Here is a 14810-nt window from a genome sequence, read left to right as displayed (position 1 = left end):
GTATCCAAAAAGTTTTGGTATGTCATTGTGAGTTCTTCTTTGATCCAATGGTCATTTAGAAATACATTTTTACTTTTTAACAATATGAGGGTATTTTTTGAGTTATCTTTTTATTAATGATTTCTAGAGTATGATGGTCAGTGAATATCCAACTTAAGATTTGAATTGAAATATATTCATTTGCTTTTCTGACTAGTATACGTCAATTTGGATGTCCTTTGTGCTTTTGAAAAGAATGGGTATTCTGTAGATGTTGTGTGCAATGTTTATTGCATGTGAATTAGTAAAATGTGTTGATTGTGTTGTTCAAATCTTCAAATCTATAAATTGATTTTTTCCTCCCTGTGTTCATTCCATTGATGACTAGGAGTTGTCAGTTTTTGCTTTATGCTCTCTGTGGCTTGAGTTTATATTATTAGGTGCATAGAAATTTAGTATTGCTGGGTCATCCTGACTTAACATCTAGAGTTTTATAATTTCACACCGGTTTTCTTGTGGTTAGTGTTTACCTGGGTCATCTTTTCACAACCTTTCAGATCCAGTATTTCTGTATGCCTGTGCTAAATGATATTCCTTACAGCAGCATATAATTGCTTGAAAAATCGTCTAGTCCAACCACATTATTTTAAAGATGAGGACTACTGCAGTCAGGGAAAGTAAAGTGACTGGACCTGTGAGAGTCACACAAACACTTAATGACAATATTCTGAGTAAAAAACACTCTGACGAACCCAGTCTTATATTCCTCCCACCATGTCGTGCATATTCTAGTTTAACTGATATTCTTATAATATCAGTTATGATAGTTAATCCATGAGTCCAATTTATAATTCAATATAATTTAATTCTCTGAAATATTTATAATTATAGTAGTTTCTTTTAAAGGAGAAAAACAGTTGTCAATTTACATTACTAAAAATAGAAACTTTTTTCCCTCTTCTATAATAATTTATTCGTGTATTTGTCTTTGTAACTTCTTTGCTTTCCTTCCTGCTGTTCCAGAGCGCATACATCCTGTACTACCTGGCTATTGTGGGTCATTCGATGTCGATGGTCACCTTGGTGATTTCCCTGGCGATTTTCATGCTTGTTAGGTACGTACACTTATAGCATCTGCCTTGTGTTTTCTCCTAGGTGCTAAAATAAGTGGTATACTCTGCAAGACTGTTGGGCACGAGAAAGTCTGCAGATGACATGACAGGGGACACTGGGAGTCTTGGAGTAGCAAGAAAAATGAAATTAATTGAAAATATGCTTTTGAACCCTATCTTTGAGGAAAAATAGGATGGATTCATATAATTTTCAAAGGCAATATCCCTCCTTCCCAAAATGAAATCATCCTGTGAGCCCATAGATACACTACATTAACATGGTCAAGTTCCACTTACCATGGCTAAGCTGCCATGAAGCATTGAGGAAAGAATCTTCCTCCTTTTTTTTTTTACCCCCACTCTGAAATATGGAGGCCACAGCCACAAGTTCAAACACACCCTGCTTAACTGGGAATTGTATTGTAAGTGGATTGGGCCAGAAGAGAAGTGGGGCTGGGAAGGTTCCCATCATGTGCATCCATGAAAGGAAGTCTCTTTTGGCCTTGACTCACTCAGCCAGAGTCAAGGACAGTTTCCTGAAGAGGATGGCCTGTTGTCAAGTGTCAGATTTTTGCCCCTGCACCCCTACCATTGTTAACTGAAATTCTCTTCTAAGAACTGTAAGAAACAAAATTCCAGCGAGGGTCTCTATTTGGAGGTTGTGTCCATACAAATGATTGCATTATCTATTGCAAAATGATTAAGCTGATTTAGACACTGATTTCACACTAATAGAGAATTTAAAACACTGATTCTGTATTGTTAGAAATGACCACAGTGTATCTGAGACAGTAACATATGCTAAATTTGGTCCTAAAAACATCCTAAATATAGTGTCATTTCTATAGGTCAAAGTCAGGAGGCACGCTATGTTACTCTTTCATGAGAATTCTAACTTCTACACTACCATGGTATTTCCTTCCACTGATACTTTTTTAGTGACATTATACAAACGACTAAGAAAACCTCATAGACACAGACTACAAATAATTCTCCACACTTAAAAGATGTGAGATATAATTAAATTTATAATGATTTGTATACAGAATAACAGAATCTTAAATTGACTTTTGCTCACATATTGCCATAATAATGCTAGACAAAATTAAACCAAGGAATCACTTGTAAATACACCCTTAACATAAGTATTATTTTTCCTTGATCCTGTTTTTAATCTTTATCTATAACTTACATCATAATCACGTATTATATATGTCTAATCTTATATCATCAAAATTTATGTTGACTGAGCAATATAACTGAATAGCAACTTTTTGTTAACTAAATAGCAAATAATAGTATAAATAAGCAGAAAATGAGTTTCTTCCACATATGGTTGAACAGGAGGAAGACTGATAAAACAAGACATGAGGGATTAATTATTAAAATAATTTTTTCAATTATAATGATTCAGGATATAGCAGAGTAAACATATAGCATGATTAATCTTTGAATGTCTGTTCATTTTTCAACTACGCTTGACCACAATGCAAAAAATATATCACCATGGCTCTCATATAACATTGATTAAAAAGTCTATCACTAAAAGTATATTCTTTAATTTTTTTAGTATAACCATAAGAAAATTCAAAGAAAAGGCCCCAAATTTGCAACTGTGCAACTAAATGTATGCAGGACTTTAAAGATGGGAAAAAATGTCAAGTGAACATTTTTTTCCTGTCACTTAAATGAGTGGCAAGTTATGAGAACCAAATCAGCAAAGAAAGTAAGGATGTTCTTTCAATAATTATTTCTCTATTAAACCACTAAAGATGGGTGTTTAAAAGTGCAGCACATAAGCAAAGTGAAATATTTCTCAATTTCAGTTAGTCCCAAAGCAAAATCAATCTGGTAAAAATCTTTGAGAGAGTGTGAAGGCAGACGATCTAGGAAGCACCAGTTTTTGCCCTTAGCATCTTTTCTTTCAAGAACCTACCAAAGAGCAACTTAAGTCTTGGGAGGAAAAACATATCTTATTGAGGTAGAATCTGGATACAATGATGGGAAGACAAACCGAAATACCTGGTTCTCCAGGGTACACACAGTAAGAGGTGACTAGGGTATGAAGAACACCATATTCAAATCCAAAAGCAGTCATGTCTGATTTTTACACTTGTTCTTAATCTTACCTTAAATTTCCCCAAACTAAAAATATCCAGGCTATCTGTTTTTCATAAAGTACATTTCTGGGAATTCTCTGGTGGTTGGAACTCCTTGCTTCCACTGCTGGGGGCATGGGTTTGATCCCTGGTTGGGGAATTAAGATCCCCACAAATCATGCAGCATGGCTGAAAATAAGTAAATAAGGTACATTTCTGATTCTTCACATTTTTTCTTACACTTGGATTTCAGAAATTCAAAATGATAGTGAAAATAAAAGGTAACTGATCTATGACAACATTTTTCTCTTTTAGAAGTATTTTTCTAGATTTTCTTCAAACGCTCAACATCACCCTTGTGATAGTAACTGGATATTATAATGGGAGGCTTTACAATTTGTGTACTTAAATGACATCATCAGTGTGAAACTTGAGCAGGATCTAATCATCACTCCCTTGCTTAATTCTGCATGCCCAGGAATGAGTTATTTAGCAAAATCCAAATAATCCATTTCATAAAACTTTCATGAAACCAAAATGAGAAGTTACACCCAGCTCCACTTCTGAGACCTAATGCCCTATTCACAATCATCCCACTGAAATCTCACTCTAATTTCGCAAAATGTGCTTTCTAGGGTCTATAACAAGGAATAACTCTGCAGGTGTCCTACTCAAGCCAGCAGGCCAGGAAGGCCTGCAGAAGAATTTAAACTCACTGACTATATGGGAGCCTGTAGAACAGCCAATACTTGGTGAAAAATCCTGAGACATTACTCAGAATGAGATCATTAAGGCATGCCACTAATCTTAATGTGATTTTATTCTGAGCATGCAGAAGATAAAAGGCAGGACTATGTAACTCTGAGACAAACAAGAGTTATGTTCCCTGTGCTGTTGGGAATGAATGTATATAAAGTCTTTGTTATTTTGAAAGAACAAAATTGAACTTCTATGCCCTCTTCAAGATAAAGGAAAATTTTCTCAGTGATTTAAATCATAGAAAAGGCAACACTGAAGATCTTAACTAAATAAAAGTGGCAGAGTTAAAAGAATATTCAGGATGATATGCTGGTTACCTCTGATCCACCAGTTTAAGGTTGAAGATAGCCCTGTTAGTATGACATTTATTTTAGGACATTCACTGGGAAAAATAGGAGCAATACCAGGGAGAGGAATTAAATAGAAACATCAAATTAGTTAATCAAGACTCCTATACTAGATGCCAAGAGTAAATGTCTTTAAGAGATAAAGTAAAAATAACCCTAGAGAAGACTGGCTAATGAAAGTCATGCAGGTGGACATTTGTGTTTGTTTTCTGATTGTTTTAAGCAAGTTTGCGATAAATTCGCTTATCTCTTTAGTACCACTTATAATTTATCAACTTACATTTCTGCAGAACCATTCTAGACACTGAAACATCTCACTGATTTCTCTTAAGGAAGGTCCAATAATAGAACATTCGTTACCTCCAATTTGACTGCTTAGTTTCCATGCATTGCTGATTGTTAAATATTGTGAATATCAATTACTCTTGCCTGAAAGTATATGTTGGTATATAGAGGTATATGTTGAAAGAGGAGTGTCTTCATCGCATTCCATTCTCTATATTACATTGGCTACATGTGGCCAAAAAAAGGGGGGAGTTTCCACTGGGACCTCCAAAAGGAATATTGATTCCTCTATTACTCAGTTATTCTATTTCACATCTTTATAGAGGACAGATAGATAACTCTTTGTCTTGTATAGTATCTTATTATACATCTCTGGCTATTCCTCCAGAGAAACCATTAAATCAATGGCTGCAAAAATAGCGTCCTTTCTCCCAACCCACCCCAAAGATAACTGTTGGTCATGTCTTGGCATATGTTCACTCATAGACCAGTAGTAATAAGGAAAAGAGGCAGGGATCATAACTGAAAGGGAGTTCCTTAAGGGTAAAGATTTTGTGCTAAATTCGAAGATACGAAGTCCCTTGTCAGGTAGGAAAGATGTATAATGTTTTGAATTTTTCTAAGAGTTTTAACATTCTACTTCAGTCTGTTTCCCATTCCCTTCTTCCCTGATTCCTCTTGTTCATCATTAACAAGGTATGATATCTAAGTAAATGAAAACTTTTAAAATTGACCCTTGTCCCTGTGATATCAAACTGATTTATACAATCTGCAAGACTCAAGGCAAATACTAAATACCATCTCATACAACTTCAAGATTCCCCCAAGCACACATAACACATATACATACATAGGATAGCAGTAACTTGGAACAGTTTTTAATGTGAAGAATTTATACCAGGTAAATTGAAATTATGAAAGTGACATTTGGCTTCGGCTTTAAAGTGTGACATCTTGAGATGCATAGAAAGTAAATCATTATCTCATCATCATATGTGAATGACATCTTGACTGGGCCAAGACAGCAGTAGATTATATTGTCTTATCCTCCCACTCTTGGAGAATTCATAGTACTTATGGTTCCCCATCACTCAGAGTAAGCAATGTCCTGTCCATCTAAATACTTGTTTTTTTATCAAGAGGAATAAAATATAGCTAACATCTGGTTCATGCTGTTTCCACTAAAGACATTATAGGTCTGACAGGAAAATGACCACTTCTCTCATGTTCATTCAAGCAACAGGATATTGGTATTGAGAACAATTAAACACATCATTTCTTAAGTTCAGGTAATCCTCTTGAATATCCTGCACCTCTCTTTCAGAACATTTATTCTAACAGTAAACAATTGTGTAATATATAAGGTCCCTGAAGGCAGCAACTGTTTTGTTCATGCATATATCCCAGGCATCAGCAAGAAGGTTTGAATCAGAGTGGATACATAGTAATACATGTTAGATTATTAAAAGAATTTTAATAAACTTAAAGTACCTTCAGCTCACTTCAGAAAGCAGATTGTAAATGTCAAGTAAGTGTAATAAAATTTTTAAAACTAAATGAGCAGAAATTATATTGAAATCTTCAAGAAACAGAGACTTGTTTCAAAGTAAGTCATATTCTTACTTTGGAACTTAACAGTTTATCCAGCTTTAAGCCATCATTTTCTCACTGTGTGCCTAGTGTAAATAATACATTTACATAATGTGAACAACAGGATAATGTCCAATATTAGTTGATTTAAGAATCTGGCAAATGTTCAATATGATACAAAGTGTGAAATATGAGATTATCTAACATTTGATGTTAATTCTCTGAAGTACTGGGAAACTGTCCAGTAGCCAGGGCTCACAGAAGAAAAGTGCTATTTTGTAAAGATTTTTGGTGCAAAACAAACAAAAAAAAGAGTATTAAGCCCTACCACATGCCAGACCCTCTTCTCCTAGGTATATAAAACAAATACCTTTATCAGTAGGTCCCCTGGAGAAGGGACAGGCTACCCACTCCAGTATTCTTGGGCTTCCCTTGTGGCTCAGCTGGTAAAGAATCCACCTGCAATGCGGGGACCTGGGTTCAATCCCTGGGTTGGGAAGATCCCCTGGAGAAGGGAAAAGCTACCCACTCCAGTATTCTGGCCTGGAGAATTCCATGGACTGTATAGTCCATGGGGTCGCAAAGAGTCAGACATGACTGAGCGACTTTCACTTAAGCAAATATATGGCAGAGGATAGTAAGTGTTAAGAAGAAAACTAAAATGGGGATACGAGTGGCCCCATAAGCTGGAAGTAGAGGAAGCATATTTTGTTCAGGGCAGTTCTAGTTTACACAGGAGACTGAACATTAACCAGTTCTGTAAGCTAATGTCCATCGACAGATTATTGAACTCTGCTCAGTCCAAAGAAAATTAGGCGTGAGAGTAACAACGCTGAAGGATTCATTCATCCATACTCCTTAGTTCTGCATAATGTCAACTGTCGTTGGTTTAAGCCAGACTGAATCCAATAATGAGACCACAGATATTTGCCTCCCAGGGAGAAGAATTATAAAGTGCTATTATGACTACATGAAAAATGGCAGGTCACAGATTTAACAGTTGCTTTATGGAAGAGCTTATGCAATATAAATGGGCATGATAAATTTCTATTTAAAGTCTTAAATTTGCATCCTACTTTTAAAGTACTATTCTAAAACCAATTAGGTTCAGTTTATTTAACAAAATTTTCTGCTGCTACATAAAATAGCACATAGTAGTGTGTGTGCGTGAGAGAGAGAAAGTTCTTCTCTAAACCCCATCTTTACCATTGGCTCCTCCTGCATTTTACCCCTGCTCAACAAGTTGAGAATTTAAGAATATTCTGTATTAACTGTTTACTAATGCCTGTACCTCCTGTGGATTTGAAAAGTGTAGCCACAATAATCAAAATATGCTCTTCTCACAGATCCCTCATGGCTTAAACTTACTTTTCACTACAGATAATTGACAACTCATTTTCCTTTGATTTGAAAATATAGGAAAGCATTTCCATTGTCATTTTCCCCCAGAATTTTCTTGTCAAGATGCCTGGAATTCTAGCTTTATTCCATGAAGATTTTTTAGGAGTAGTTACTATGATCAATCATTGGCATCATTAACTGAACATTAATGTTAAAGTCCTCACATTATGTTAAATGTTCTTTGACTGGATCAAATATGGTAAACACGAGATTTTAATTCATCTTGGATAATCACTCCAATTTTGTACAGCCCTCCTGCAGGCTCTCTCCATTTGCATCAGAAAGTGAAATAGGATATTTAAACTAATGTTCCTTTATGTGAACATTCACACAAATACATATGTACAAATTTAGGAGGCGGAGGAGAGGAGAATGGAAAATCCAGCAAACTATTTAGAACCCCAGAGGTGGGGCAGAACTGTGCCAGTGAGCATAGCACTTGGAGCAATCCCAGGTCCAAACCACACCGTGCCCCAGCACGACATCGTTTGAGCCTGGTTAGAATTCTCTGTGTCTGAGCTCCACCATCAGGAGGACATGGAAAAGGAGCAGTAGAGTTGATTCCAGTTGGAATACGGGAAATTAGAAGGTATCAAAAGAATTGGTGAGGGGACTTCCCTGGAAATCCAGGGGTTTGGACTTCACTTTCCAGTGCAGGGAGTACAGGTTCGATCCCTGGTCCAGGAACTAAGATTCCGCTTGCCTCGCTACCAAGACACCAGAACATACCCAGAAGCCACATTGTAACAAACTCAGTAGGGATTTTTAAAATGGCCCACATCCAGAAGAGAAAAAAAGAAATGATGAAAGTGAAGGATGACAGGAGACTTAAGAAAATCAGCCGATGTGAGGGGCCAAGGACATGGATTCAGTCAGGCTGTCAGGCAGCCTTGGTGCTGACTTTAAGCTCTTTCCCATTTGCCACTCAACTTCTGGCAGATTACATCAGTGGAGAGTTGATTTTTTCCTCTGAAACACCACTCTAAACCCTAATAATTTCTCTTAGAAAAGTTCTTCTCAATTAATTTTATGACATTTGTTACAATTAAAGTAGATTTTTATCCCTCACTCTTTTAGTTATTGTAGGAAGTCTCCCTGAGATCTGAAAACCGTGAGTTACCATGACTGGGAAACTGTCTAAAATAATCAGGCAGAAAGGTACTAATGAATCTTAAAAGATGGGACCAGCCTCATTTATATGTTCTTTCATCTATTGCTAAAGAGAAGATTTAAAATATTACTAAATAAGGTTTATTTTCCTGGAGCATCAATATTTTGGCACTGGTTAATGCTTTCTCTTCCTTTTTCCTTCCAGGAGCCTTAACTGCCAGCGTGTGACTCTGCATAAGAACATGTTTCTGACCTACGTTCTGAACTCTATCATCATCATCATCCACCTGGTTGAAGTTGTGCCCAATGGAGAGCTCGTGAAAAGGGATCCGGTAGGCCCTGCATGATTTGTTTTTAATTTTATTTTTAAAGATACAGTGTCTGTAACTGGGCTTCCCAGGTGGTTCAGTGGTAAAGAATCCGTCTGCCAATGCAGGAGAAGCAGGTTCAATCCCTTGGTCTGGAAGATCCCCTGGAGAAGGAAATGGCAACTCACTCCAGTGTTCTTGCCTGGAGAATCCCATGAACAGAGGAACCTGGCGAACTACAGGCCATGGGGTCGCTTGAGTCGAACATGACTTGGCAATTAAACAACAACCTCTGTAACTAGTGAACATGGGGTTATTGTCTTACGTAAGCAGCTGTTTACATATATAATACTAGTTACTTTTACAGCTGAGTTTTGCATTAAGGCATATCATCCCTGTGTAATTTTTGGAGGTATCAGTTATATGCTGTAGTAAAGGGCTGGAAATAATTAAGTTATAGCCAAATAAGGTTTATATCATCCATCATGAGTTGTCATGACTAATCAGTAACTTACTAACATCTATGGGAAGTTCACTGAGCACATACACTAGGTGTTATAAGGCAGTGCTTTGCGGTGGCCCCAGTATGTCACTGATGGGTTACAGGTCTGCATAGGTATTAATTGCTCATCATTCTGGAGCCTGAATGGCCTTGGGCCAGTCACTTCCGCTGTAATGCATTTACCCTACTGGTTCTTAGAAACTTTATCATGACTTATGTCTGCATGACTTTAAAAAAGGTTTACATGTCCCTAGTTCACACGCTGTCATCTCCCAGTCCCTGCTGGTGGCCCCCATGGACTGAGCCTAGCCAGAAACCAGAGGGTGAGGAAGCCCGGAGGACATACACAGAGCAGTTTCTCTGGGTCCTGGAGCAGAGAGTGCATTTGAAAGCACAGACAGAAGTTGTCCAGCACACAATGAATGGCCGTGGGATATTTTATTTCTTTTTTTTTCTTTCTTTTTTGTTTCTCTGCTTAGCTGTGTTATGCAAGCATCTGTAGATAGCCTCATCTTTCAGAACTGGCACTTGATGGCTTTGCCAACCCAAGGACAAAAATGCGTGAAATCTGCCCGGAGCGTGCATCCTGTGTGTCAGTGGCATGGCCTGGGAAAGCAGCTTAATCTGGCTTCTAGTGGGTCCACAGTGTTAATAACCTTCGCAGTGTGAGCGCATCCAGGAAGGCATTATGATCTGTCTTCTCAAACCATGGCATCTGTGATTAGAACAGAGTCCTTCTTAGGTGCAGAATGGGTTTTATCTTAAAGAGTGTTCTTTTTTTCGTGTCAACTGATTTTCATAAAAGTAATCTCATGTCACTTAATCCTCACAAGACCCCAGTGAAGAGTGGATATTATCCCCATTATTAACTGAGTAAATGGAGGTTCAGTGAAAGCACGTGTCCTCCACACTATGGATCATTGGAGGTGGAATTTGAAACCAGACCTGTCTTACACTGAAGCCCAGCTTGTGTCCTCTGTGCCACGTGGAGCTCTTGTTTATCTTGATTTCTTTCCTTAGCAAGAGTGTTCTTAAAGATACAGACTCAGCCATTTCAAAGTGATGGTTGTCCATAATTAAAGATGCACACCGTATTTCATTAGGGAAGCTCACCCCCACTAAGATTAAAACAGGTGTAGAGGGAAGTCCCTAGTGCCTTCCAACGTAGGTGATGCAGGTTCGACCCCTGGTCAGAGAACCAAGACCCCACATGCCACGGGCAGCTAAGCGAGCCCACGCACCACAGCTGGAGAGCTGCGTGCTGTAAGGAAAGATCCCACGTGCTGCAACTAAGATCTGATGCAGCTGATAGATAAATAATAAATAAATGTTTACAAAGTAGAAGAACAGGTGTAGAAGCCATTAACTGAGAATATCTCAGGGAAGAAGACTCCAATTTGGAATTCCCTATGAAGTATGAAAACCCTGTTAATTGGCAATACCCCAATACAAAGTAAAATGTCTAAAACTGGTGGGGGGCGGGTACAAAAACCTGAGAAAGTTACCATCTGTTCAAAGTAGGCCAGGAAATGGCACTTTGGTTATTGAATAATCAGTGCATCAACCTGGGAGCAGCGCTCGGTCAAATGATGAGATATCGCCAATTCTTAAGTAGTCTCTCTCCCACCTCTCCTGTGGGGGGGTCTCACACCCACTTGTCATGCCTCCAGCCCACTCTCTGGATGTTAGAATAAACGGGGCCTCTCATCCATGATGAGATGATACTTAACCTGTTATCTTCCTGAAATAGTATCAATTCAGGACTTTTCTGAGTTCACTGATTAATTGTAGAAGTCATTTCACCTTACCCATCAAATGAGAGTAATAAAAACTGCCCTGTTTACTTCTGAGGGGTTGTTCCAGAGTCCCAGAGACCCATAAAGCTTTTAAAAATTCCCCAGGGTGTGCTATTGCAAACAATTGCTCACAAGGTAACTGCTAACCCCGCCCTGTGACTAGCTCCTTAAGTCTCTGCACATGGCTTTCTCAACCAATCTGTTACTCTATTCATTGTCTTAGTGTCATAAGTTATCATTGGTGGATGTTTTCACTTTCATAGTATACCTTAGGGACAGACAAGCCTAGGTACTCCGCCAGTTGACACGCACAGGCTGCCTTCTAACCACTAACATGCCAGCTCAGCCCTGCCTTGCATCTCCATTATTGCCTAGAAACATTTAATAATGCCTGGAAGCAGATACCTGGGGACCTGGCTTAGCCACAACACAGCTGATTCCCTGGGAGAGTGTGAACGTGAGCATAGAAGAGTAGAGAAATTAATAGAAAGCCTTCTTCTGCATGTGGAGGAGTGAGGGGTGGCTCTTTCACACACATTAGGCATCCTCAAAGTGATGTAAGTTTGAAAAACAGGAAAGAAGTTCATCTTTATAGCATGACCTAGTTCTCCTAATCGATACTTTTTTAACCTAACAGACTTGTTAGGTTTTTGTTGTCTTTTGTACCTGTGCAAGAGCAAACTTCCTAGGAAAAAACTGTAAAACTCTTGAAAGGTAGAATTTCATCCAATCAGTCAAATATTGGTTGAGCGCCCCAAACTCAAATTTTAGTCTTCAGGCTGAACTAAATTCATATCATTGGGGGGAAATACCTATTTATGACATTCTCTTCACAATCCCTGGAAATACACCCAGCCTCACATGGAAACAGTGTTCTGTGTCTTACAACTAACTGTATGTGTGAGACTCCACCATTTATTTACCTGTTTCAGTGTGTGTGTGTGTATATGTGTGTCTTTTTTTGGTAGAAAACAAAGGAACAAAACATCTGCATATTTTACTTGGTATGCCTGAGTGAGAAATCTCCTTTCCTCTGAGGTTCAAATGAGAAAAGTGAAAGTGTCAGTTGCTCAGTCATGCCCGACTCTGCAACCCCATGGGCCACCAGGCTCTTCTGTCCATGGAATTCTCCAGGCAAAAATGCTGGAGTGGATAGCCTTTCCCTTCTCCAGGGGATCTTCCCAACCCAAGATCGAATCCAGATCTCCCGCACTGCAGGCAGATTCTTTACAGTCTCAGCCACCAGGAAAGCAAGGCCACCAACCACAGCCCACTTAGAGTGGAAGATGGGGCATACTATCGTGTGTGAGCACACACGGCCCTCTTTCACGTGTCCAAATATCTGGTTCTTCCACGGGGCAAACTCTGAAAGCATGTATCTTTCACCAAATAAATAGCATAGGCTAAAAACAAACGACCACAGTGACAAAAGTCAGCCTGTATTTGTAAATTGTGAAGCATACGCTTGGCCCAAAGGAGGGAAAAAAAACAAGGACATTTGTTTTCAGTACTTTCTCCATTTGAACACAGCTTTTGTTTTCCAGTGAGATTTTGACCATCTCTTATCTAACCTTCCATAGACAAACAACACAGGACTGCTCTCTCAGGCAGGCATAATTAGTTCAAGAAAGGGCAGGAAAGAACTCTCCAGTGGATATAGCTTGTGTGTTATTCATCCTTGAAACTGCTTATTTACTAGTTCCAAGAGAGATACAGGTCTTAAACTTTGTATTGGATCTCTCCTCGAAAATGCATATTCTGTCATAAATGCTATCATAGAAGTTCAGTTTCTTGGGGATCTTTTCCTATCCAAAAGCCTATTAAAGTAAATTGCAGTTGAAACTGCACATGCAGGCATTAGGAATAAAGGAGATTTTGCTGTTGTAACATATTTGAACATACAGGTCATAAAGAACAAGGAAAGGTTTAATTCGATTTAACTAGAAAAGCCCCATCTTTCCCAGCAGTAAATTCCCCACCTCTAAAAAGACAGAGAAAATAATATCCAAACACTGAGCGTCATATTGTCAGCATATTATTAAGTCATGTGTAATTTTAAATTACTCTAAATTATGTGAAATATTGCATTTTTCTTGAAATACTGACATTCCAGAAAACATTAGATTAAGGTCCTCCCTGGCTGAGAAAAGTGGAGGTAATAAAGAAAAACCCAAGAAAGAAGCAACAAAGAAACTAGCAGAAGAAACTTTTGAAAAAGGGAAGTTATTAGATATTGTCAATCTACAAATATTTATTTAAAAATTGAAATTAACATGAAAAACACAACCAAAGTCATAACCTAGAGAAAAGCACATCTATTAGACTTCATCTGTCTGTGATTCAAACATATGTCTCTTTCCTATAAAAAAAAATATAATTTTCTATATACAAAAGAATATATACTTTTTAAAGACTTTCTTTTTTAAGCAAACTAAAGGCAGAATTGTGGGTTTGTTTGTTTGTTTTCCTTAATTTTGACCCAATTCTCAGGTCACTGAATCAGCAGTTAAGAGGCAAAAATATTTTCCTTCCCAGTGCCCATGGGGATATATTAAAAAGAGAGTTATTTCTTGTGAAAGGAGGCTGCATCATCCCAAATGCTTTTATACTACTTCTGTGAGGGTGTATTTAGTTGGGGCCAAAAGAAAACCGTGTTCTCAGTCCTCAGCAGGGAATCCCAATGGGCTCTGGTCCCTTTCCCATCAAAGTAGTCAGTCTATTCCTGTGGAAGTTTTTTGGTTGGGCAAATTCTCTCCAGTAAAACCAAGAGTGAGACTCTTCTTCCTTCACACAACTTTTTTTTTTTTAAGTTAAACTCAAAATAACTCATGGAATAAATAAGGGCTGAATAGATCCTCAGTTTATTGAGTGATATGAAAATTGCCCATTGTCACTTGTGTCCTTTGAACATTTCATTTCCATAATATCTAAAATTTCATTTTCTTGTTCTATCTGCTTTTTCAATGATCTTCATGTAGGGAGTCAGGAGGCAGAATTAAAAGCATTGTTCTTGCTGCATCTAAAGGAAGCTGGCAGCACCCTCATCATTTTCTAGAAAGAAATGTCTCTCTGAACTTTTTGTCTGAGTCCGAAAGGGGACAATACAGCAAGATTAGTTTTTGCTAGGAACCTGAGCATTTTGTACCTCAAACGCCAAAACAATTGGGTCACATTTTCTATAGTCTCTTACATAACCAAAGTCAAATGATCCCTGAGTTCTGAAAAACAAAGTGGATTTCTTCTAAGTCTCACTTGTTCAGGACAGTTGGGACAATGGACTAGGTCAGAGCTTCATCCTAGTCACAGGATGCTCAGCTTGGAATGGATGCTCAGAAGTGAAACCAAGGGTGCAAACTGACTCCTCCTGCCCACCTAGAGGAGCCTGGTGGGAGGGTGGGCTTATACATGTGAGGGAAGTGACAGCAAAGTTTGGGGGATGAGAGATCAGTGGCCAATAAAACTGTATTGGAATTATCCATTTTGGTGCTGATGGAAGATATTTGATTGAGAAAGAACAAGTAT

General features: G+C 38.2%; 1 protein-coding gene across 1 annotated transcript in view; it reads left to right on the top strand.

The window, feature by feature from the left end:
• Positions 1-14810, top strand: part of CALCR (calcitonin receptor) — a 109938-nt gene that overhangs the window by 79208 nt on the left and 15920 nt on the right. Inside the window, exons 7-8 of the mRNA XM_043462604.1 lie at positions 1003-1094; positions 8888-9014. Coding sequence (XP_043318539.1) covers positions 1003-1094; positions 8888-9014 — 219 coding nt within the window. The remainder of the gene's footprint in view (positions 1-1002; positions 1095-8887; positions 9015-14810) is intronic.

The sequence above is a fragment of the Cervus canadensis genome, chromosome 3 (assembly GCF_019320065.1).
Source record: "Cervus canadensis isolate Bull #8, Minnesota chromosome 3, ASM1932006v1, whole genome shotgun sequence".
NCBI classification, from domain to species: domain Eukaryota; kingdom Metazoa; phylum Chordata; class Mammalia; order Artiodactyla; family Cervidae; genus Cervus; species Cervus canadensis.
The sequence above is the reverse complement of the archived record's forward strand: the minus strand, read 5'-3'. Positions and strand labels throughout refer to the sequence as shown.